The sequence below is a fragment of the Bos mutus genome, chromosome 16 (assembly GCF_027580195.1).
Source record: "Bos mutus isolate GX-2022 chromosome 16, NWIPB_WYAK_1.1, whole genome shotgun sequence".
NCBI classification, from domain to species: Eukaryota; Metazoa; Chordata; class Mammalia; order Artiodactyla; family Bovidae; genus Bos; species Bos mutus.
Window position 1 is genome coordinate 34,130,175 of NC_091632.1, and position 22,746 is coordinate 34,152,920.

Sequence of the window (22,746 nt, forward strand, 5' to 3'; positions counted from 1 at the left end):
AGTCTTTGTCCTGAGTCTTTATCAGGCTCAGAGTCTGGGGAGGAGAAAGACCTAAAGGCAGTTTTCATCCACTGTGGTAGGTGTCTCCCTTAGATGCAGGTGCACTCTGGGTGCCATGGGAAGGAGGAAGGTTACCTCAGACTGTGAGACTAAGGTAAGGAGCCAGACAGGGAGAGTGGATAGTAAGGGAAGAAGAGCAGGTTTAAAAAGAAGACAATGAGTTCAGTTGTGGACACAAGAATTAAAACTGAAAAAAAAAAATTAAAAGTGCCTAGGAGCTCCTTGGCAGTCCAGTGGCTAAGACCTTGCACTCCCAATGCAGGGCACCTAGGTTCAATCCCTGATCTGGGAACTAGTTCCCACATGCCAAAAGTAAAGATCCCACACGCCACGACAAAGATAGAAGATCCCATGTGCCACAACTAAGACCCAGTGCAGCCAAATAAATAGATAAATATTTTTACAAAGGAAAGAAAGAAAGAACTGCCTTTAGGAAATCTAAGGGGAGGTGTGCCTCCTTAGATTTCCTAAGGAGGCAGGGATCTAGATCTGAGGAAAGGCAGAAGGTGATCTCCCAGGCATCGTATGTTATGTAAGGAGAGGAGGGAGCCAAGGACGAAACTCTGAACAACAACCAGCAAATAAAAATGAGGGGGTGCCTGACGGCAGCTAAGCAGGAGCCAAGACAGCAAGTCAGGAAGCAAGCAAACACCAGTTGTGGAAGAGAGGAAGGTCATCTCAATCCAAGATTAATCTATAAGATTTCCTAAATTGCTTTCTAGTAATACATGTACCCTTGAGAATTGTTATCTGCTTATTCCCTGGGGAAAATTATAAATCAAATACATTAATAAAATTACCAGAACAATGGATGCTTTACCAATTTGCTCTTTTATTTTCAATAATCTTATTTATTTTCATTTATGCATTTTTGGCTGCTGCACTGCATCTTCACTATGGTGGCTTCTCTTGTTGCAGAGCACAGGTTCTAGAGCACACGGGCTTCAGTGCTTATGGTGTGGGGACCCAAATACCCACGGCATGTGGCATCTTCCCAAATCAGGAATTGAACCCATGTCCCCTGCATTGGCAGGTGGATTCCTAACCACCGGACCACTGGAAAGTCCCCAGTTTGCTCTTTATGAATATAAAAATGCATTCTTAACATAAACTGAGTCTTTGCAATGACGAGAGGCTTAGTGTAACACTGGTAGCACTGGTGGTTTCTCTTGACTCTAGGTAATTTGTTTCTCTTTCCTGTATCATGTATGGCAACATGAGAATGGGTTTATTCATGCTTCTGTTGATGGACGTGTGAATATTTGCATCGTGAAATGAGATGGGACATGTCCTCCCTTCTTCCCATCTCAGAAAGACTTTACAGAAGATTAGATTGTCTTCCTTTAAGGTCTGGTCAAAACCACCTACAAAGCCATCTCAGCCTGAATTTGTGTTTAAGGAAATATTTTTGACTACTGACTCATTTTCTTTAATGGTTATAGTACTATTTTTTCTTTTTTTCAAGTATTGTTTTATTTTTCCTAGAGATTTTTCTGTTTCACCTACATTTTCAAATTTAAATATCTAATATACATATATATGTGTACACTTTTGTTTTAGTTTCGGCAACATAGGTTGTGATTCCTCCACATCATCCTTGGTAATGGTTACCTGTGCTTTCTTTCTTTATTTTCATGATTGGTTTTACCAGAGGTGTGTCAATTTTATTAGCTCCAAAGAACGAATGTTGGTTTGTTATTATATTTTTATTTTGCTTTATTTCTATTTTTCTCTTTATTATTTCCTTCTTTCTACTTTTGTGTTTTTGCTGTAACTTCGTGATAGGGATATCTAGTTCATCAATTTCTTTTCTATTACATTCATTTTTTAATACTTGTTTGTTTTATTCTTTGGTCTTCATTGCAGCAGGTGGAATTTTTCACTGCAGCTCCCAGACTCCAGAGCACATTGGCTCTGTAGTTTGCAGCACGTGGGCTCAGTTGATGGGCCCCAAGGGCTTAGCTGCTCCACAGCATGTGCGATCTTGGTGCCCCAACCAGGGATCGAACCTACGTCCCCTGTATTGGGAGGCAGGTTCTTAACTACTGGAACACAATGGGGGTCCCCTGTTGTTCCCTGGACTAGGAAATGGCAACCCACTCCACTGTTCTTGCCTGGAAAATTCCACTGGACAGAGGAGCCAGATGGGCTACTACAGTCCATGGAGCTGCAAAGAACTGGACAGGAGTGAGCAACTGAGCACACACACACTCCAAATACTAATTTATCTGCATCCCAAAGTTTTGATAAATAATATTTTCACTGATCACTCCAAATTAAAAATATTTTCTTACGTCTGATATGCTCTCTTCTCAGATCAAGAAGTTGCTCAGAGTTTCTTAATTTCTAAGCATAAAGCAATTTTCTGGTTCATATCTTGCATTGATGTCTTGATTAATTGTGGTCAGAGAACCTGGTATACATAATTTCAGTTCTTTGAAATATATGAAAATTAATAATAACAAAGTGGTCATCATACAGTTTTGTAGTCCATCTTTTATACTCAATAACATTGCTACTTTGAAGTTTATTTTTAATTACTCAGTTTACTATAAATCTCGAATGGAAGTAAATTTGCCTAAAAACTCAAAATTATTGACTTTTTCAATCTGCCAGCATAAAACAGTCTACAGAAGTTCCCCGAGCACTTGATTTTTCCTTTGACCTGAAATAATTGCATCATTGCTTTCAGCCCCACATTGTTGGGAAAATACCACATGTTTATTTGTTGAAACAGGTCTAACTTTCTTGGTTTTATTTCTTTAGCCAGGCTCAGCCATATTTTTATTAAACTGTAAGTCAAGCCCATTCTCAGTGAGAAAACTGAGTAAGAATCAACTGTCTCTTGGTTTTTCTCCAGGCCCGAGGTATGAAGAGGCAGGTCATTGATGACTTTATCACCCAAAACAAGTATCTGTTGGCAGCCAGGCTCACCAGCCAGAAGTTGTTCCATGAACTCTGCCCTGTGAAACGATCTCACCGACAAAGGAAGTAAGGACTGAAGGCCTTGCCCCTGCTCATCATGTCACATGTTACTGAAAGGCAGTTAAACATTGACCCTGGGACAGTCAGAATCTATGCTTCACGTTGCAAACAGATGAACATAGATGAACAGCTATGATAATAGAGGGGTATGTCAGTCCAGGGCACTTTAGGACCAAATGATTGGCTGTGCCAGAGAAGATCCCCCTGAGAGCTGAGCCCTGAAGAGTGAGTAGGTTCTGCCAGGTGTCAGGGAGAGCCTGTGAAGCTCGGTGAAGAGGGAGAATGCTGCTGTTGCTACCAGAGTGCCCCACACAGGGCAGACCCCTGCAGATCTGGGAGAGGAGCCAGGTAAATGACTGAACAGTAGGGCAGTGAGGGTGCTGAGGAAATGGTAAAATAATTAGCTGGGCATGGCATGGCTGAGGCATCCTCATGCATACACAGCATCTGAAAAGTCTGGAAAGACAGGGAAAACACTTCTTATAGCTCTTTCAGATTAAGGAGCCAGTGCCTTTAAATTTAGGGCTATTTCATCTGTGAAAGGTATCTGGATATGAAAGGAAACCATTTTGATCACATTATTTGAAAATACAACTAAAATACTTTTTAAAATAGGAACCATCCCCTATGTTTCCAGACTTTTCAGATTCCTGTATAGACTAAGATTTAATTAAATATAAGGAAGATGATCCTGGACTTTGAGGATTATTATTTATACAGCCTTCAAAAAATATCCCAGTCCACACACTCCTCCCCTTTGTTTCCACCCCCACCCTAGCCAGGCCAGTGTCACCTCTCGCCGAGGCCACCGTGTTGCCTCCTACCCTCCTCTGCCTCCACTCCACTCTCACACCCTCGGTCAGTTCTCCACGGCAGCCAGTGATCGTCCTCCTCACACTGTGAATTGGAGTGAGTCCCCCTCCATCTCTGGGTCTTTGCACTTGCAATGCTCTTGGCCTGGAGCGCTCTGACCTCACTTCCTCTTGTGGCACCTCATTCAGGTCTCTGCTCGAGCATCACCTTCCCAGATGACATTTCCCTGAGCAGCCTGTCTGATGGAGCATGACTCCCAGCCCACCCTGCACGCTTTCCCCTTCACTTTTTTTTACCCTAACACTTACCACTACTTGTCATGATCTTCCTGCCTATCTATCTGTTTTTTTGTCTGCCCTCCCCACTGGATTATAAGTCCCACAAGGGCAAGAACAGGGCTTCCCAGGTGGCTCAGTAGTGAAGAATTCGCCTGCCAAAGCAGGAGACACGGTTTGATCCCTCAATCGTAAAAATACCCTGGAGGAAGAAATGGTAACCCACTCCAGTAATCTTGCCTGGGGAATCCCGTGGACAGAGGAGCCTGGTGGGCTACAGTCCATGGAATTGCAAAGAGTCAGACACAACTAAGTGACTGAGCATAAGGGCAAGAACATTGTCTTATCTGGCATCATCTAGTAAGTGCTAAGTAGTATCTTGGAGAAAGAATGCCTGATTTGAATGATTAGATGAATTTGCCATTGGAACCACAGCATAGGAAGCCCTTCAGAATGAGGCCCAGTGGCCCTGGCCTGAGATAGGGTTAACCAGCCCTGCCTGAAGTGGAAGAACTAGAACAGGTGCCTTCTGCAAGGCCCTTCTGCATCAGCAGTTCAGTGACTGTTGCCTTCAAGGGCATTTGCAAATGTTGTGAAGTTTGATGTGGGGAGAGCATCCATGGAATCGCAGTCCATGTTTAGACTTTAGTTTACTAACTAAACTTTAGTTTAGAAAGAAGCAGGTCCTTAATGCCTTGAACATCTTATCTCATTGGCGACCCTCATGCAGCTTTGGTTTCTAAAATGTGCTGGTTTTCTCTGTGAATGACTTCTCCTCTCCTTCACCTTCACTTGCCATTCAGGTTCTAGCCATGGCCTCGAGGATTAGTTACATAGTCTTTTCTTTTGTTGACATGCAGGTACTGTGTGGTTTTACTGACCGCTGAGGCTACTAAGTTGAGCAAACCCTTTGAGGCGTTCCTATCCTTTGCCCTGGCAAACACACAGGACACCGTGAGGTTCGTGCACGTCTACAGCAATCGGCAGCAGGAATTTGCCAGCACCTTACTGCCAGACAGTGACACGTTTCAAGGGAAATCAGCGGTGAGTCGTGGGTTCTCTCCTGGTCCCAAGCTCTTCACAAGCGTGTGGCACTTAATTCCATGTTCGCCTTCCTTAAGAGTTTTGAATATAGAGTCCAGGAAATCCAGAAACCTCTGAAGCCTGTTTTGTTTTTTTCCTGAGTGCTTGGAAACCATTTGACCTGTTTTTTGGCCCTGTCCTGTGGCATGTGGGATCTTAGTTCCCCAACCAGAGATCAAACCTATGCCCACTGCATTGGAAGTGCAGAGTCTTAGCCACTAGACCACCAGGGAAGTCCCTGAAAGCACTCTTAAACGAGTCTCTTACCCTGCTGATTTCACCTCCTAACTTTTCAACCTTGGACCTTCACAAAAGGCATCTTTCCTCTGGTAAGGATTAAAGAGCATCCCCAGTCCCTTTCAGCTGTCTTTCCCCTGTGCAGGTCAAGTCTTATGGTATCTAGTTTGTAGAGTCTCCCTTAGGCAACCATTAATATGCTTTTCAGTGTCTCCCTCCTGTACTTCTGCTTCTTTTATTTCATCCTAATTGACCTTACCCTTCCTTTCCTCCCTTGTCATCACTCTGCACAGAAGCATGAAATTCTTTGTCATTTTCATCATCTTGGTAATCATGGGAAGTGAAATTTGCTCAGTCATGTCCAACTTTTTGTGACCCCATAGGCTATACAGTCCGTGGGATTCTGGAATGGGTAACCTTTCCCTTCTCCAGGGGATCTTCCCAAACCAGGGATTGAACCCAGGTCTTCCCCGTTGCAGGCAGATTCTTTACCAGCTGAGCTACAAGGGAAGCCCAACAATACTAGAGTGGGTAGCTTATCCCTTCTCCAGCGGATCTTCCTGAACCAGGAATCAAATCAAGGTCTCCTGCATTGCAGGCAGATTCTTTACCTACTGAACTGATTTTCATAGGAAAATCTCTGAAAAAAAACAAAGGTTTGCTTTATTATAACATTAAGTCAGGGACTTCACTGGTGGTCCAGTGACTAAGACTCTGTGCTCCCAGTGCAGGGAGCCCAAGTTTGACCCTTGGTCAGGGAACTGGATCCCACAAGCCACAACTAAGGGTTCGCATGCTGCAGCTAAGACCCAGCAGAGCCAAATAAATAAATAAATGTTAAAAAAACTAGAAGTTACAGAACAAAATCTATTGAGAAGAAAGAGCTTTAACTTTTAACAAAGTTAACTTTGAAAGTCACCATAAAACTAATTTCTTTTGTCAGAAAAGTGGAAATCTCTTGCAGATATGGCATACTCATTCATATCTGTGCTTGAGCTTCACTAGACCCTTTTTTCCATCGTCTCTGGGGAAAAAACCAACAGTCATTTCCCATTCTCTTGAGAATTCTAATGGTTTTTCACCTCTTTTTCTCCCAGGTGTCTATCTTAGAAAGGCGCAACACGGCAGGGCGGGTGGTGTATAAAACCCTGGAGGATCCCTGGACTGGGAGTGAGAGTGACAAATTCATCCTTTTGGGTTATCTGGACCAACTGCGGAAAGACCCAGCTCTTCTGTCGTCGGAAGCTGTGCTCCCCGACTTGACCGATGAACTTGCCCCTGTAAGCACGCGGCCCAGGCGAGTGGGCGCTAGGCAGGGCTCCCAAGCTCTCAGAGCTGCAGTGCCCTGTCAGGGATGGGGGGCTTCTCCCTCCGGGGCTCAGGGTCCAGTCCTGACCCCTTTTCTCTGTCCACAGATTTTTCTTCTTCGGTGGCTCTACTCTGCTTCTGACTACATCTCAGACTGCTGGGACAGCATATTTCACAACAACTGGTAGGAATATTGCCAGATTGAATTTCTCTTGCTGTTACTTACCAGGACTGCTGTTTTTCATTTGAAAAAAGGTCCACTCTTTGATTTCAGTATAGACTCCATCTGGGCAGGTGGAAGAGTGTTTCCATATTTTCAAAGAATATTCCCCTTTCTCTGTCTTTCAATAACTTCCCTTTTGTAACATTTGCCGTTTTGACCCTTTCCCATAGGTTGGGAAAGAAAGGATCACCCCAGCTTCCCTTCCAGATAGCAGAGCCTGGGACTGCGCTCCTCACCAGAGCACCTTGGTGCCCAGCACAGGGCTGACGCACATGTAGTCCAGTGAATCGAGACACAAACAAACCAGTGAATTAATCAGAGAGGGCAAGGGCACTCCCACCACCCCCTCCCCAATGAGACCACGAGCTCCTGAGGGTAGACCACGTTCCACCCACGTCTGTGCTTCCTGGCCACTAGCCCAGCTCCTGAAAAACAGCAGGCCTTTGATGGGTGTCTGCAGGTGAATAAAATTTCAGAACACCTAGAGGAGCTCTTAGAGAAGTCAACTTTCTTCTCCCTACTGTACCCCTCTGGGCCACATCTGAATTAGTCTGACCAAAAAAAAAAAAGATCAAAATAAAAGAAGTAATTCCATAGACTTTCTAGTCAACTCATATTACCCTTGATGTCAGAATGTTCCTCCATGTTCACAGCTTAAATCCTTTGTTACCCCTCTTGTTTCCTTCTGCAGAATCCATTCAGCACAGTCTGAGGCACAAAGTCAAACTTTTTAAATAGGTGATCTGTGAATTAGAACACTGAGGAAAATAATCTCTACTTTTACCACTACCGCAAAAAAATCCTCTATTTGTATGAAATTAGAAAATGTTTATTGATGTGAAAGCTTTTTGGTTTGGGGTTATGTAGCGGTTTTTTGAGCCAGAGAGAAGAAACCTGAAACCATTAACTGGCACGTCACAGCAGCCCGCATAGCACTGACCAGAGCTTGTGAACTTCATTTCAGGCGGGAAATGATGCCCCTTCTGTCCCTGGTTTTCTCTGCCCTCTTCATCCTCTTTGGCACTGTCATCGTTCAAGCTTTCAGGTAAGACCCCCCCGGGCTCCTCAGTGCTGCGTCTGAAGGGTGAGACCTACATGTCCTCAGCTGTTTTTCTGTAAAATCTCTTTTTCTTCAGTGACTCAAATGAGGAGCGAGAGTCCAGCCCTCCAGATAAAGAGGAATCCCGTGAGAAGACAGGGAAGACGGAGCCAAGCTTCACCAAGGAGCCCAGCAGGTTGTTCTCACCAGATGCCAGCCCCTCCTCTTCAGCAGCAGCCCCACAGACCGCAGAGGCTGTTAAAGCAGAATCTGAGTGTCTAGCACAGCTAAGAACTTTGGCTCCGCTCCTTGTGTGAGATGTGGATTTAGGGAAGAATCACTGCTAATGATGGCTTCCTAGGTGGCTAGGAATCCACCTGCCAGTGCAGGAGACTCGGACTTAATCCCTGGGTCAGGGAGATCCTCTGGAGGAGGAAATGGCAGCCCACTCCAGTATGCTTGCCTGGGAAATCTCATGGACAGAGGAGCCTGGTGGGCTACAGTCCTTAGCGTCACAAAGAGTCAGACACGACTGAGCACACACACCACTGATGAGCGTTGACTAAGACCGTGGAGGCATCTAGACACACGTCTAGTTATCTTCTCCTGGGTACCCTCAGTTTCTCAATCTCAGGTTTAATAATGAAGGCAGGAAGCAGAGAAGCATGTCAGGCAGATGCTAGATGAGCCAGGAGCAGAGAGAGATCACTGTGTTGACAGCCTTCATCCTGTACTAAAGCCACAGGTGTGTGGTAATACCTGCAAGGCTATTTGTAGGCTGGGACAGCCAGATCGGGGTCAGTCCGGCCCTGCCCCGGTATATAGGCTCAAGGATAGTTAATAATGTACCTAGTCTGGCTAGAACATAGCAATTTCTTCCACTTATTCCTTTTAAAAATAATGGCATCCCCCTGTCCTCTAAGATCTTAATTCCTCAATATTTCTCCACAGCAAGATTCCTAAAAAAGGCTTTGTGGAGGTAACAGAACTCACAGATATAACATACACCAGTAACTTGGTACGCCTGAGGCCAGGCCACATGAACGTGGTTCTCATCCTGTCCAATTCCACCAAGACCAGCCTGCTGCAGAAATTCGCTCTGGAGGTCTACTCATTCACTGCGTGAGTTCCTCTGTGCTCCGGAGAGGGGGCAGGACGGAATGTGTGGAAGGAGGAGGGGCGAGCGGGCACACTTGGGTGAGCCGGGGGCGGGGAGGGGGTGGCTGGAGAGGCTCTATCCAGGCAGCATGGTGTTGGTTATTACCTGTCCAGCCCCAGGATCCATCCAAGCCATCATGCAGGGACCTTTCTTCCCCTTGACTGTCAGTTCTGAACAGAAGAGCTTGAACTTAGTCTCCCGTGAGCCCTTTCAGGAAACTGTTCTCTGGTTCCTGTGTTTTCCTGAAGCCCGACCCTGAGAGTGACACCCAGCAGGGAACTGGAAATGGGTGAGGGGCTGCTGCCACCTTGTAGAAACCCTCCAGGCCCCACAGAACTCCTTCATTTCTTCAGACCCTACCCAACACAAAGCCTTTTCCTATTGTTTGAAATCTGAATGAGAATCTTAAGTTCCCTGTGATTAAATATGCCCAGAAGTACCCTAAATCCTCATTCTGTCCTTCCTCCAGGAGCAGCTGCCTACACTTTTCCTTCCTGAGTCTAGATAAACACAGAGAATGGCTCGAATATTTATTAGAATTTGCTCAAGACGCGGCCCCAATCCCAAACCAGTACGACAAGCATTTCATGGAGCGTGACTACACAGGCTATGTGCTGGCTCTGAATGGCCACAAGAAGTACTTCTGCCTCTTCAAGCCCCAAAACGCAGTGGAAGAGGAGGAAGCCATGGGGCCGTGCAGTGACTTTGACCCCTCCCTCCATCTGGGTGAGTGTCGAGGGAAGTCTTCCTCTGGCCTCGGACCCAGGCCCATCAAAGGAAAATTGAGCAAGCTGTCTTTATGGATGGAACGGCTGCTGGAAGGCTCCTTACAGAGGTTTTATATCCCGTCATGGCCTGACCTAGACTGACAGGGTTTCAAAAAAGAGACTGGAACTCTTCAGACTTTTTAACAGGCCCCTGTGAACAGGTATTTTTCAGGACTCAAACCATCACAACGGACAGAGGATAGATTTTAGATTATTCTTCCAGAACAATGGCTAGAAGAATCTTTCCTTTGTGCTGTCCTAACCTAGGAGTGAAAAACACCACACGTTGACTTCCCCGGATCAGAATATTTTCCTTTGGGTCTTTTTTTCCTCATTTGAATGCCACACTATTTAAAACAGACTGTTCCTTCCCTCTTCCTTTGTCGTCTCTGCCGTGTGCTCGCCCCACCCTCCCCTGTCCCATCTCTGTATCTCTGTGCTGGGCCCTGCAGCAGAGGTGGGGGGGGCCTCTCAAGCCAGTTGTGCTGGACGGTCACCTGCCTCCCCCACCTGGCCTGGGCTGTGCTTCTGCCCCAGCACTTGGTCTTCCATTGGCACAGCCCACCTCAGCTTCTGGGCCCTGTGTCTGCATCTTGAAAGAGGCCTAGTTCCAAGCAATCCTACATTAATGATTTCTCTGGTAGTGAATAGCTAAAACTATATTTGGGGGGCATCCTCCTAAACTGGTCAGCCACAGTTTTAAAGGTTAGGGATGAGTGGGGGCTCTGCCTTTCAGTTCAGTTTTCTTCCCAAGACAAAAGAGGGGCAGGCTGGGCAGGGCCTGAGGCAGCGCCTCTCTGAGCACCCCATCGGCTGCCTCCCAAGCACTAAAGTGTCCTCGGAGGGATCCGCACGGCAAAAAGTACTGTAATGACCTTGAGCCATTTACCTGTATGTTTTCAGATGCCTTTCTGCCTCTGTCAGTTCTAGGGTATGGGTATTAGGAGCCATAACTTGTAATCGTGTTCTCAGAACGTAGAGATAAGCTGCCATAAGCCAGTAGATGTTCAACTGAAGACACGTCACTCCCGCTGTGAGTCAGGCTCAAGGAACCTCTTCCCTCCAGTGGTGTCTCCTCAGTAGAATACCAGACATGTCTTTGTATCAAGGAACTTAAAATTTCTCAGCAGTTGTATTTGAACCCTATTACCCCAATAGTGCTGTATCTTCAAGTCCTCTTTCATGACAAGTGAGCCAAGACACGTTCTAGACTCCTGTTTTGCTCACTTTGAGCTTCTGGCCTATATTTCAGTGTCTCATCTTAATTCTTTTCACTCACAACAACTGCTTCACCAGTAACAGGATCAAACCTGTCTCAGCACCCCAGCTTCCTGGGTTCCGGTGAACCGTGGACTCCAGGCGGGATTCTACCAGCCAGTTAGAGAGCTTTCCTTTTCTTTTTAGAGCAAACTGCCTGGAGTTTGGACAACCTCAAAGAGTTCAAATGTCAAAGCAAATTGTCCTTTTGTAAAGCGAAGGCTCAAAATCAGTGATGGGACGAAATAGGTTAATAACTGCTGTTTTCTTTAATCATAATTGCTTTAAACTAAGCCATTTGGATTGAGTGACAGTGGCAAGTAATAAATTGAGTCCAGAAATTCTTGTAGTTTTCATGGAATCTATAGCTTTATTTAAAAAAAAAAAAATGAAATCACTGCCAGCCTTTATTTTTTCCGCATGATCCTCTGAAAATGGGTGTTTATTTTGATGCCCTATCACACGGCACCTGGCCCAGGTGGGACTGATGAAGGAATTCATTTTTGGCTCTGTGATGCAAAATTATTTTCTGCATCTCCTTTGGCCAAGTTGCTTATATGAGGAGTGGTTTGGTTCAATGGTAAGTTTTTCTTTTTTTAGTTTCTGATACTAATGGGATTCCTGACCTTAATTTCTGAAAACCAAAACACCCCAGATCTGTTCATTTTCAAAAATTTTATTAAAAAGCATGTTCAGACTGTTGCACCTTTCATTTGCACAAAGAAAGGAAAGCAATAATAATGAAAATATTCCTAGGAAATATTTCAGTCCAAAAAACATCATCTAGAGAGCTGTTTGGGGACTGGTAGATAATGTCCCCCAAGAGGACACTGAGAAGCTTTTATTTTAAACTGACCTTGACTCTTGACTACGTAAGCCTTTCCTCCTGAATGTTGTTTCCACGAATTTGTTTACTTCCGTGTCCAATGTATGAGCCACCATCTTGCTCGGCCAATGCTGTTTCTCTTTGTCACATATGTAAATCAAACAGACCCAATTTTGGCTTTAAGTTAACTTCTTGGTCTTCGGGTATCTTGGAACTGACAACACTGATGTTGTTAGAGGCAGGTTTTTCTGGTTGGTACAGTTTATGCCTCATGTTTACCAGATGTGACAGTCACTGGCCTAAAACAAGCCTTGTAGACACATGCACCCATTTAAAAAATATTTTTTCATTAGGCCCAGGTGTCGGTGGCACAGTCTGTCTAACGTAGAGTTCATCAGCTCCAACCAAGCAACGTGTCAGTAAGCAAGCCTGCCCTAACACCCATGAGGCACCACAGTCTTGCTGCCATCACTGACTAACCATAAAAATTTGGCTGTGGTTTTGAAATAATGGGTTGATTTCCTCCTCATTCAGTACATACATTTTTCCTGATATAAAAAGAAATGGGATCTGACTGTGTTTTAAGTGGTTTGTGTTATTTGGGGCAAAGGATTAGGAGCAAACACTCAAACATTTTTTCCTAAGTAAATTACTGAAAAGCTGATGCAGAACAACTTGACAAATGCCATGCTGCTCACATCCAAATACCTGACCTTGTCCCTGGAAAAGAAACGCAGCCTGGCAGCTGCTGAATCTCTCTGTTCAGTGTGTCAAGGAAGGTGATTATACTTTCAAGACAGACCTGAAAAGAAGGTGAATATTTTGCACTTTTTGATACTCTTAGGAACAAATAACTTATTCGGCAAATGGTGTCTTTTTTATGTTGTTTTTGTTTTGTATTGTGAAACAGGCACTGAAGCTGATGTTATTTTGTTTTAAGAATCTTACAGACTGGAAACAGAAATAAACTATTTTAATGTGTGATGATTACGGGTAGCTCTTATGTCACGAGGTGATGATTTGACCGTGGACACATGATCAACAGACTCAAATCTACATGTTACTCAGTACATGCTTAAGATCATCACGCCTTCACTGCAGATTTCGGGTACTGCTGTCCTAGAGGGTGGGTCAGCTTGAAGAGAAGATAATGTAACACAGGCTTAGAGGGAGTAAGTTAAGGAAGTGTATAAACAGCCCTTCGGAGGCCAGCTCATGTCACCTGGTTTAGAAGACATTCCTGCATCTTCCTGGGGTTTTGAGTGGGAAGATCTGCACATTCTTTTCCTTTCACACTTTGTTTGATGTTCACAGAAGCCCTAAAACCAAGATGCAGTCCTAGGCTCCTCAGAGTAGGGGCTATATTTGAAAGGAAGATACTATAGAAATCTGGAATGTTTCTACAGTATAATTTCTTAGGATTTTTTCATTTCATCCCTCCAAATTGTAAATAAACTGCATTCTCCATCCCTTTCCCCTTTATCCTCCATCACCATTCTTCAAAGGAAAAAACAGCACAAGTGCATCTTTTTTTTTTAAGTTAATTCAAACTCCTGAGGAATATTGGCTGTTTGGATTCGAGTTTCACTGAATGCCCTGATGGTATAGCCACCAATGACGTTTTTAGCAGAATGTTTTATTGGCATCAGCTCTTCAGTTCTCAGATTTTGCTTGCACACAAGTGCTTCTGGAGAGTTATCATCTGTGCAAGCTGTTGTTTCATCTTGAAGAATCACAGGACAAGGTTCAGGCGACTGTCACTTTGGGGAGAACACACAGCATCTCAAACAGCAGGTTAGCCGCCACCAGAGCTGTGTTTCCTGCAAAGAGGTGAAAGCCAAGCATGAGCAGCGCGCAGACCACTGCCTTAGGTCAGCGTCTTGCCTGTGCTACCTGACCCCCCCCCCCCGACATGCTTTGCCCAGCATTCTCTCCATCCAGCACCATTCAGAAATAGTATTTTAAAATTCAGAAGGCTCTGTCTACTCTGAGAACAGATTTCCCCAAAGGAAAACCTATCATTATGGTGTGTATTGTATTTATTATCTATCCTCTGAATCTAATAGGTCCAAGTCTGTAAACTGCTACATTAAAATTATTGGGATGGCATCTGCTTTGAATTTCTCTCCTAAACCAGCTGACTCTCCCAGTTTATTAATATTTATAAATATCATTTGTGCCTTGAGAATTCACTTTTCAATGAAATATCAAAGGTGAATGGCACTGTGCCACCCCATCACTGAACTGCAGGCTGGTTTCTCTTCTGCTGATGGGTGGGGCCAACTAGTAATCCTTAGCCGCCTCCCAGGGGTTCTGTTAGGGTTCATTAGCTCACATCTGTACAGTGTGTGTTAATAGTTTATTTTCTTCACTGTAGGATGTACTCAGCAGGTTCCCAAGTTGTCTAAAAGGACCCATCCATCTACTTACTAATTAGAGGAAGACAGTTTGAACTAGCAGCTGCCTACAGATCACACTTATCTCCCTTACTTACCAGAAGGATCGTAGGGTGGTGAAACTTCCACGAGGTCACAACCCACCACATTCAGGCCTTGACAACCCCGGATGATCTCCAGAGCCTGTCCAAGATCAAGTTTGAGTTGTCCACAATGGTAACCACTGACAACAGAAAGCCACCCGTAGAGGCCTCCGTGGATTTCTCCCAACCCAGACCCCGCCTTCGACTTGAAACTGTCGCTCTCCCTCAATAAACATTCACTCACCACCAGGCACCCCGAGGGATGATAGAAAACAGCTAACCAATCGCTTCAGTTCCATGCATCCAGGCAGCAGTCCTCATTTTTGGCACCAGGGACAGTTTCATGGAAGACAACCTCAGAGGTGGGGAAAGGCCCCTCTAAGGTGGACACAGCTCAAAGACCTGACTGAGCAGAGGAGCAGGGGGAGGGCAGCCCAGGCAGAGGGAAAGATGCGTGCAGAGGCGCCATGATGGAAGAAAGTACTGTAGTCAGAAGACAGGATAAGTGAGGGGGTGGTTGGAAGAGCATCACTTTGCCTCCATTTTGCAGGTGAAAAGCTGAAAGCATGCAAAGCAGAGGAATGGAGTGTGTTCTAGAAAACTGGCAGGAACCAGGAAAGGCTTTGAGAGAGGCAGGTATGACCATCCTCCTTTCTGAGAGGATAGAAGATAATCAGTTCAGTTCAAGCAGTCTTCATTCATTTACTCCAATATCTGTGAGTACCTCCTACTTATATGTCAGACACGATCCTCAGTTCCAAGAAGAGTGAACAGAACAAAGGTCCACCCCCTGGAGCTTTCCTTCCGGTTATAACCACACCCCAATTCTGCCTCCCTGTGTGTATGCTGAGCACACCTATGAGAGCTTTATTTGAGGATTTCCAAAATTCTTGAACTACCTTGGGAGGTGGTTCATCCCACTGCATATTTTTTAAATTGAACCCCCCCCAAAAAATAAAGTTTGGAGTCTTAACGGGGTACTACAATACTGTCCCCATGGACAGGTGGACCAGAGGCAGAAAGACCAAATAACAGATTGTTGTTATATCCCAAAAAAGAAAGGAGGGCCCTTGCCAAGATCAGTTGCTCATCAGTAAGGGAAAATCCAAACCTGTGATCAGCCCTGAGAACAATAAAGGCCCAAGTGCTCTGATTTTAAAATCCCATCTGATTCCTGAAGACTCAATTCAAGTCCCAGGAAAGTGGGAGACTCAGTGTCCTCACCCCAAAGATGTGTCGCTGGTGGAGTTCCTTACCTGACTAGGAGTAAGACCAGCAATTTCAGGTGTCCCTGTGCCTGGGGCGTAAGCAGGGTCCAAGCCATCAATATCAAAGCTGATATAAATGGGTCTGCCTCCCATCTGCTGCCTCACTTCCCCCATCAAAGGAACCAGTGACTTCAGCCAGCAGTCTTCAGCCAGGACCACCCGGAAGCCCTGGAAAGGTAGAAATTGGAGCAGAAGGTTGACACTTGGACCTGGAGTATCTACAAGACATTGTCTGTGGGCCCATTGTATTCTCAGCTTACGTGCACCTCACATTTGATCCTCAGTCTCCATGAGGAGGGAACTGTCATCCCAAGATCAGACCCATTGACTTGTGTCTGGACCTCCTTGGCTCTTTTCCAAGCCAGCAACATCTAAGGGCTTGGTTTGTTTCTGCTTGTCTCCCTTCCCCAGCGATAAAGCTTCATCTGCCTCGTCAACTAGCACCCTTGCTCCTCTCTGCTCCATATGATGCAAACTCAGCTTCCATCCCCACTTTGTGAACTTGATCAGCAAAACCCCATTGAATCCATAGCTGCCATCGATTAGCTGATGGAGAGGAAGGCAGTGTGAGGGGCTGGGGACAGCAGTGGGGGCTTTCGGTCTGTCACCTGGCTCCGGCTGTATCTGTAGGTATCCAAGGTCGTGGAAGAACCCCGGATGCCGATCTGCACCACACGCTTGCAGTCCAGGAGTCCCTCATCCACGCACCGGCGGAAGGGGGTCCCGTGATAGAGCTTCTCCCCGAGGGCCTTGTCAGCCGTGTCCATGTGAGCGTCCACGTGCACCAGCCCCACAGGACCATGCCTGTTGAAAAACAGGGCAGCTCAGAGGCCAGGCCTCCAGTGGGGCCTGAACACAGCAAGCCTCCAGGCTAGCAAAACCTAGTGACAACTCAGAGCCATAGAGGGAGGGCAGCCTGGCATCAATTACCAGCCTTGCAACTGGCTTCTGGCTTCAAATCCCTGAGCATCTCAGAAGAAAAATAAGCTCAGAGGAATCAGGCAGGAAATAGTCATGTGCTTTAGCTGACCCTCTCTACCTCTCACCCAGAATTTTCTTTATTTAAAGACAGAGAGTGCTGGTAGGATGAGAAGATAGGGTGGTGGTTCAGGTGAGCTTGTGTGAAGGCTCAGCAAATCAACGCCACCCTTTCTTCAACCACAGTACCAAGAAGCAGCTCTCCCACTCCCAGCTCTCTATAATTTCCATCAACCCTTCCAGGCACCCAAAATAAACAGACAATCCAAATCCATGCCAGGCTAACATATCTTCAAGAAAAGACTTGGGCCTACCCACCCCCGGCCAGAAGGCTACCCACACATCTCTCCTCAATTCTGGAGCAGCATCACCTCCGCCCATCTGTCTCTTTCTCAAAGTAACCAAAATTAGTCAACGCCTGGTAGACTTTCACTACTGGAAAAATCCATCTCCTCAACTTCTGGGAAAGGGGGCCTTTCAGGAAAAAACAGGGCCTCCCCTCAGCAAGAAACACCACAGTGCTTGTCAGTATTTGTATTTGGCCTTTGAAGCAAAACAGAAACTAAAGTTAACTGGGGTTGTGTATTTCAGTAAAGGCTCATCTTCCAAAAACAGAGGCAAATGCTGAGCCTGCATAACAGAGCAGATCTAGGGCAAGCGAGGGTGGCCAAGGCGTTAATAATAAATTGTCTTGGCTCCCAGCTGGTGACTGACAGACACACCTGGAGCTCGACATTAATTTTGATCCATAGAAGCAACTCAGTGGGGAATTTCCTATCACTCCCAGTAACCTGAGCCAGCAGAAGTCACCTGACGCCCTCTAGCAGCAAACAACTCATTCTCCAGCTCCTGAATTTTGAAACCTCGCTTGGGCTCCGCCTTTTGGACTTACTTTTCTGCTATCGCTTGCAATATAGGATAGGTGATTGTATGATCTCCACCTTCAAAGAGAAAAAAAAAAAGAAGAAAACTTGTAATATGGATTTGGAATAAGATTTGAGGACCATGTATCACCTAGAACCATCTTCAGTTTGTCCAATTCTGCCACCTGTTCGATTAGACTGGAAGAACTATAACCATAGCTAAAATAAGATCTTGGTGCTATTCAGTGATTAAAAAATGGCCACTAAATGTCTGACATTACATTGTCATTTAAAAGAGAAAATTAAGGGACTTCCCTGGGGTCCAGTGGTTAAGACTCCGTGCTTCCAATGCCAGGGGTCTTGGGTTCAATCCCTGGTTGGGTAACTAAGATCCCACATACTACATGGTGTGGACAAACAGTAAAAAAAATAAAATTTAAAAAATAAGAGAAAATTAAGGCTTATAAATTAAGCCTTAATATAGTCAAAGCTATGGTTTTTCCAGTAGTCATGTGTGGATATGAGAGTTGGACCATAAAGAAGCCTGAGTGCCAAAGAATATATGCTTTAAAACTATGGTGCTGGAGAAGACTCTTGAAAGTCCCTTGGACACCAAGGAGATCAAACCAGTCAATCCTAAAGGAAATCAACCCTGAATATTCGTTGGAAGGACTGATGCTGACGCTGAACCTCCAATCCTTTGGCCACCTGATGCAAAGAGCCAACTCATTGGAAAAGACCTTGATGCTGGGAAGATAGAAGGCAGGAGAAGGGGATGACAGAGGATGAGATGGTTGGATGGCATCGCTGACTCAATGGAGTGAATTTGAGCAAGCAGCAGTCCATGGGGTTGCAAGATTTGGACACAACTGAGCGACTGAACAACAACAAAAGTAAGGCTTATGGGGAAAATGGTCAGAACCAGCTCTGCCCAGGTAAACTTTCATCAGTGACATATATGCTCTGTATCTGCATTGACCAACATGGTGGGCCCTAGCCATTGGCTATGGAAATGTGGCTCATGCAACTGAGGAACTGAATGATTATTTTATTGCAATTCAAACAGCCACCTATGGCTAGGGGCTACCACACTAGACAGCACAGGCCTAGAAAAGTATTACCATTGATAATTATTAATAACAACAAAAGCTTATAATTGAAGCTTAAAACATGCCAGTCACAAACCTGGGCACTTTATATGCACCTTAGTTATATGCCTCTGACACAATATAAGAAGGTAGGTGGTGGTGGTACTATTCCCATTTTACAGATAAGAGAATGAAGCATGAATAATTAGTGAAAGGTAGAGCTGAGACTTCAAACCATGACAGCCAGAAACTCCACTCCTTAGCACTGTGCTTTGCAGGCTAGGCCCTCTTATTTGACAAAAATAAATTTGGAGGGACTTCCCTGGTGGTCCAGTGGTTAAAACTCCAAGCTTCTACTGCAGGGGACACAGGTGGGGGAACTAAGGGGAACCACAGGACACTGGTTGGGGAACTAAGATCCACATGCCAAATGGTGCACCCAGTAAAATAAACAGGGCTTCCCTGTTGGCTCAGTAGTAAAGAATCTGCCTGCCGACGCAGGAGACACGGGTTCAATCCTTAGTCTGGGAAGATCCCATATGCCACGGAGCAACTAAGCCCTTGTGCCACAACTATTGAGTCTATGCTCCAGAGCCCAGGACTCACAACTACTGAGCCCACGTGCTGCACCTACTGAAGCCCATGCTCCCTAGAGCTCGTGCTCCGAAACGAGAGAAGCGACAAGAGAAGCCACCGCAGTGAGAAGCCTGTGTACCGCAACTAAGAGTAGCCCCTGCTTGCTGCTGTTACAGAAAAGCCCATACAGCAACGAAGACTCAGCACAGCCAATAAAGAAATAAAATTATTTTTTAATTCCAACTGGATGTTTAGAAAAAGGTACAATTTTGACTATTTGTGAACCGAAGGAGAAACTCTGCAGTTACAGTGGGGCAGGATGGAGGGGGAGGATCAGAGGAAAGTTGCCCTATAGATTAACAGAGACGCTGATGAGAGAAAAAAAGGCCCCCTTGCAGTTCTCGCAAATTAAGTCATTAAACAACATCCTTGAAATAGTTAAAAAGTCACAACTAAGCCCCTGCTAACAGCTTTTCTCAGGCATAAGATCAAGTGTTGGGACAAGGTGAGGTGGGTAGAGGCACTTGCCAAAATTGAAGGAATAAATTGAAGGATGCAAAATTGAAGGAACACTGAAAAAAAAAACCCCAAGAAACAGTAATTGGGGAATTCCCTGGTGGTCCAGTGGTTAGGACTCCACACTTGCAGGGGACCAGATTCAATCCCAGGTTGAGGAACTAAGATCCTGCAAGCTGCAAGGCCATAAAAAAAGAGAGAGAGAGAGAGAGAACTACTCAGTCATCAAGATAAATACTATTTTAATGTAATATTTTTAAAAATCAAAATCAGTGCAAGAAAAAGAATCCATGATAAAATTTTTAAAAAGCGAGGATCAGTAATTGTGTTATTCTGAGCCATACTGGAGCATGGGGCAAAAAGGAAAAATCAGTTGTGCTTATTGTTGGCTTTTTAGGAACCCCTTAAATTTAAGGTAAATTTAAGGTAAAATTAAGCCTCACTTGCTTCCCCCGGCCTATCTCTGTCATCATACTAGTCCAAAAAAATGTAAATATCGTCTCCCCAGGGGCTAAAATAAATGAACTAAAAATGTTCCCTTTCCTTCTGTCCCCATATTCACAGTGGTTTGCCCTGGAGAAGTAACTGTACTCCAGCTCACGATAAATAAACCCTAAGCTCAGAGAACTACACTGGCCTTGCAGCTGCCATTACCCAAGGTCAGAGGAACACAGCCGGCTGCTACGATTTTCTGATAGTCCGCTTGAATCAGGCGGCAGCTGTCCTGAAGGTTGTAAAGATTGACATTCACGTCGCCTAGGTCTGCAACCCTAAGGAACTGGAAGGGAACAGCTCCTGTGCTAGGATTGGTGGTCCTAAGCAGCACCGATTCTTCTCGGATCCGTCGGGGTCCAAATCTGGAAGAGGAAGAATCACTCTATGAGCCATCCCTAAAAGTTTAGAGGCTCTCCCTGGGCCAGAGCTTCCCAGGCTCTGTGCTGGGGCTGAATGAATCTTTGTTGCAGGGTTGGGGTTCATCCTATACATTGCAGCAACCCTGGTCCTTGCCCGCTAGATACCAGTAGCACCTCTTCCCACATGTTGCCATAACCATAAATGCCTACAGACTCTGCCAAATGTGGCCGTTGTGGGGAGAGACACACCCCTATCCTCCCGCAGAGAACCACTCAAAAGTTCAAAGCTCAGTCATGTCTGACTCTTTGTGACCCCATGTACTGTAGCTCATCAGGCTCCTCTGTCCATGGGATTTTCCAGGCAAGAATACTGGAGTGGGTTGCCATTTCCTTCTCCAGGGCATCTTCCTGACCCAGGGATCGAACCAGGGTCTCCTGCACTGCAGGAAGACTCTTTACCATCTGAGCCACCAGGGAAGTCCCTGGGAACCACTGATCTGACCTATATAATGAAGAGATTAAAGGCACAGACTTAGAAGCCCACGAATCACCAGTTTACTAAATGGCATTAGAATAAAGCCACTAATTTACTTTAATGGCATTAAATTTCTTAATCTCTCTGAGCTTCAGTTTCCTAATCTGTAAAGTAATAATGACATTTACCTTACTCTGCTGGTATAAGTAAATTGCACTCAGTAGGTATTTAATAAAAGGTGGCACTAATAGATCAGTAGTCAGCTGGAATATTGCTGAGCTGAGTCAGAAATGGCTCGTGTTCAACAATTGGGAAAATCGGTTTTACTGCCTCTAACTTAATCTTAGGGCTTTCGGTAAGATTGGCTTCAGATGGTAAAGAATCCACCTGCCAAAGCAGGAGACTCGGGTTGGATCACTGGATTGGGAAGATCCCCTTGAGAAGGGAATGGCAATCCACGCCAGTATTCTTGCCTGGAGAATCCCACGGACAGCGGAGTCTGACGGGCTACAGTCCATGGGGTAGCAAAAGAGTCTGACAGGACTTCAGAACTTGATCTTTAAAAAACTGCCTTATTAGGCGGGCTTCACTGGCGGGCCAGTGGTTAAGACTCTGTGCTTTAACTGCAGGGGGCGCCCGTTCAATCCCTGGGCAGGGAAATAAGATCCGGCATGCCACCTTGGCGCGGCCAACAAAACCTGCCTTATTTTGAGCAAATTTTGGAGTCAGGTGATATCTAGAGGTTTTGGGAAAGGGCAGCCAGCTTCTGTTCTCAATTTAATGTCCCCTGCTTTTGTAAACCGGAAGTACCCCTGCCACCATCCCAGCTAGGCCAGGGAATGGAGAAGGCTCGGTCCCTAAACTCCCTCTTCTTTAAATGGGGGACACACGTGCTGAGCCCTTGGGATTACTTGAGGCAACCCGACATGCTTCCCTGCTCCCAGAGGATACTTTGGGGCCAGACTCTGACTTCCAACTCCACTCTGGGTGAGCGAAAGCGCCTCTCCATGAGTTTTGTATGCACGATGGCCGCCAGGCTGCCCGACACGTGTCCCCGAATCCTGCTGGCCTTACCTCGCCCCAGGCCGGTTGGAGGTCCCAATGTCCAGCGGTACCCCGACGAAGGCGGCGTCCAGCCCCTCTGGAGTGGCCTGCACCGGCAGCCGCATCATGGAGCAGATGCCCACCGACCGGGCCACGAACTCCGGACTAGGGGGTTGGTTCCGGGGGGCGTCGGAAGCCTGGCGGCTCAAGCGGCGGCTGGGGTCGCAGAGTCCCGCGACCGGACGCGCTCGGCCCCGGGAAACCAGCCTCCGCGAGCCCCCGCGACCCCCCAGGCCCCTGGCGCAGGTGGACGCCAGCAGCCACAGCATCTCGCCTGCCTGCCCGCCCCGCTGGTCCCCGCAGCAGCCAGAGCCCCAGCCGCCTCGGGCTCAAAGTGCAGGGGCGCCCGGGGGATCACAGGCAGGGGAGGGGCTCCAGGGACCGGCCGCTCGCTTCCCTTCACCCTTTTCTGAACTTTGGCCTCTAGCTCTTTCGGTAAATAGAACTAGTCCCGCGGTTCCCCGCTGACGTCCAGTGCATTGCCCCTAGTGGGTATGCGCCCCCCAGAATCCG

The 22,746-nt window shown here is 46.1% G+C and overlaps 2 protein-coding genes across 3 annotated transcripts in view; one reads left to right on the forward strand and one right to left on the reverse strand.

Moving 5' to 3' along the window:
- The window catches only part of DNAJC16 (DnaJ heat shock protein family (Hsp40) member C16), a 39,688-nt gene extending 26,669 nt beyond the window's left edge, over positions 1-13,019 (forward strand). For both annotated transcript variants that reach the window (XM_005888878.3, XM_070384963.1), the window contains exons 8-15: positions 2,921-3,051; positions 4,994-5,177; positions 6,551-6,733; positions 6,869-6,945; positions 7,949-8,029; positions 8,121-8,219; positions 8,975-9,145; positions 9,652-13,019. In XM_005888878.3, coding sequence (XP_005888940.2) covers positions 2,921-3,051; positions 4,994-5,177; positions 6,551-6,733; positions 6,869-6,945; positions 7,949-8,029; positions 8,121-8,219; positions 8,975-9,145; positions 9,652-10,051 — 1,326 coding nt within the window. In that variant the 3' untranslated portion in view covers positions 10,052-13,019. The remainder of the gene's footprint in view (positions 1-2,920; positions 3,052-4,993; positions 5,178-6,550; positions 6,734-6,868; positions 6,946-7,948; positions 8,030-8,120; positions 8,220-8,974; positions 9,146-9,651) is intronic.
- Positions 13,020-13,647: 628 nt separating this feature from the next.
- AGMAT (agmatinase (putative)) lies at positions 13,648-22,502 on the reverse strand. Its single transcript, XM_005888879.3, has 7 exons — positions 22,204-22,502; positions 20,455-20,657; positions 17,650-17,698; positions 16,388-16,583; positions 15,768-15,947; positions 14,527-14,611; positions 13,648-13,852 (listed from the first exon to the last, which is right to left on the reverse strand). The coding sequence occupies exons 1-7, from the start codon at positions 22,500-22,502 to the stop codon at positions 13,779-13,781; spliced, it is 1,086 nt and encodes a 361-aa protein (XP_005888941.3). The 3' UTR covers positions 13,648-13,778.
- Positions 22,503-22,746: the final 244 nt, after the last annotated feature.

Coding starts and splice junctions, on each gene's coding strand:
- AGMAT (XM_005888879.3), bottom strand. CDS start 22,502: ATGCTGTGGCTGCTGGCGTCCACCTGCGCCAGGGGCCTGGGGGGTCGC. Junction 17,699..20,454: donor CTGTGTTCCTCTGACCTTGG/GTAATGGCAGCT, acceptor TTCTCTTTGAAG/GTGGAGATCATACAATCACC. Junction 15,948..16,387: donor ACAGATACAGCCGGAGCCAG/GTGACAGACCGA, acceptor CTACCTTTCCAG/GGCTTCCGGGTGGTCCTGGC.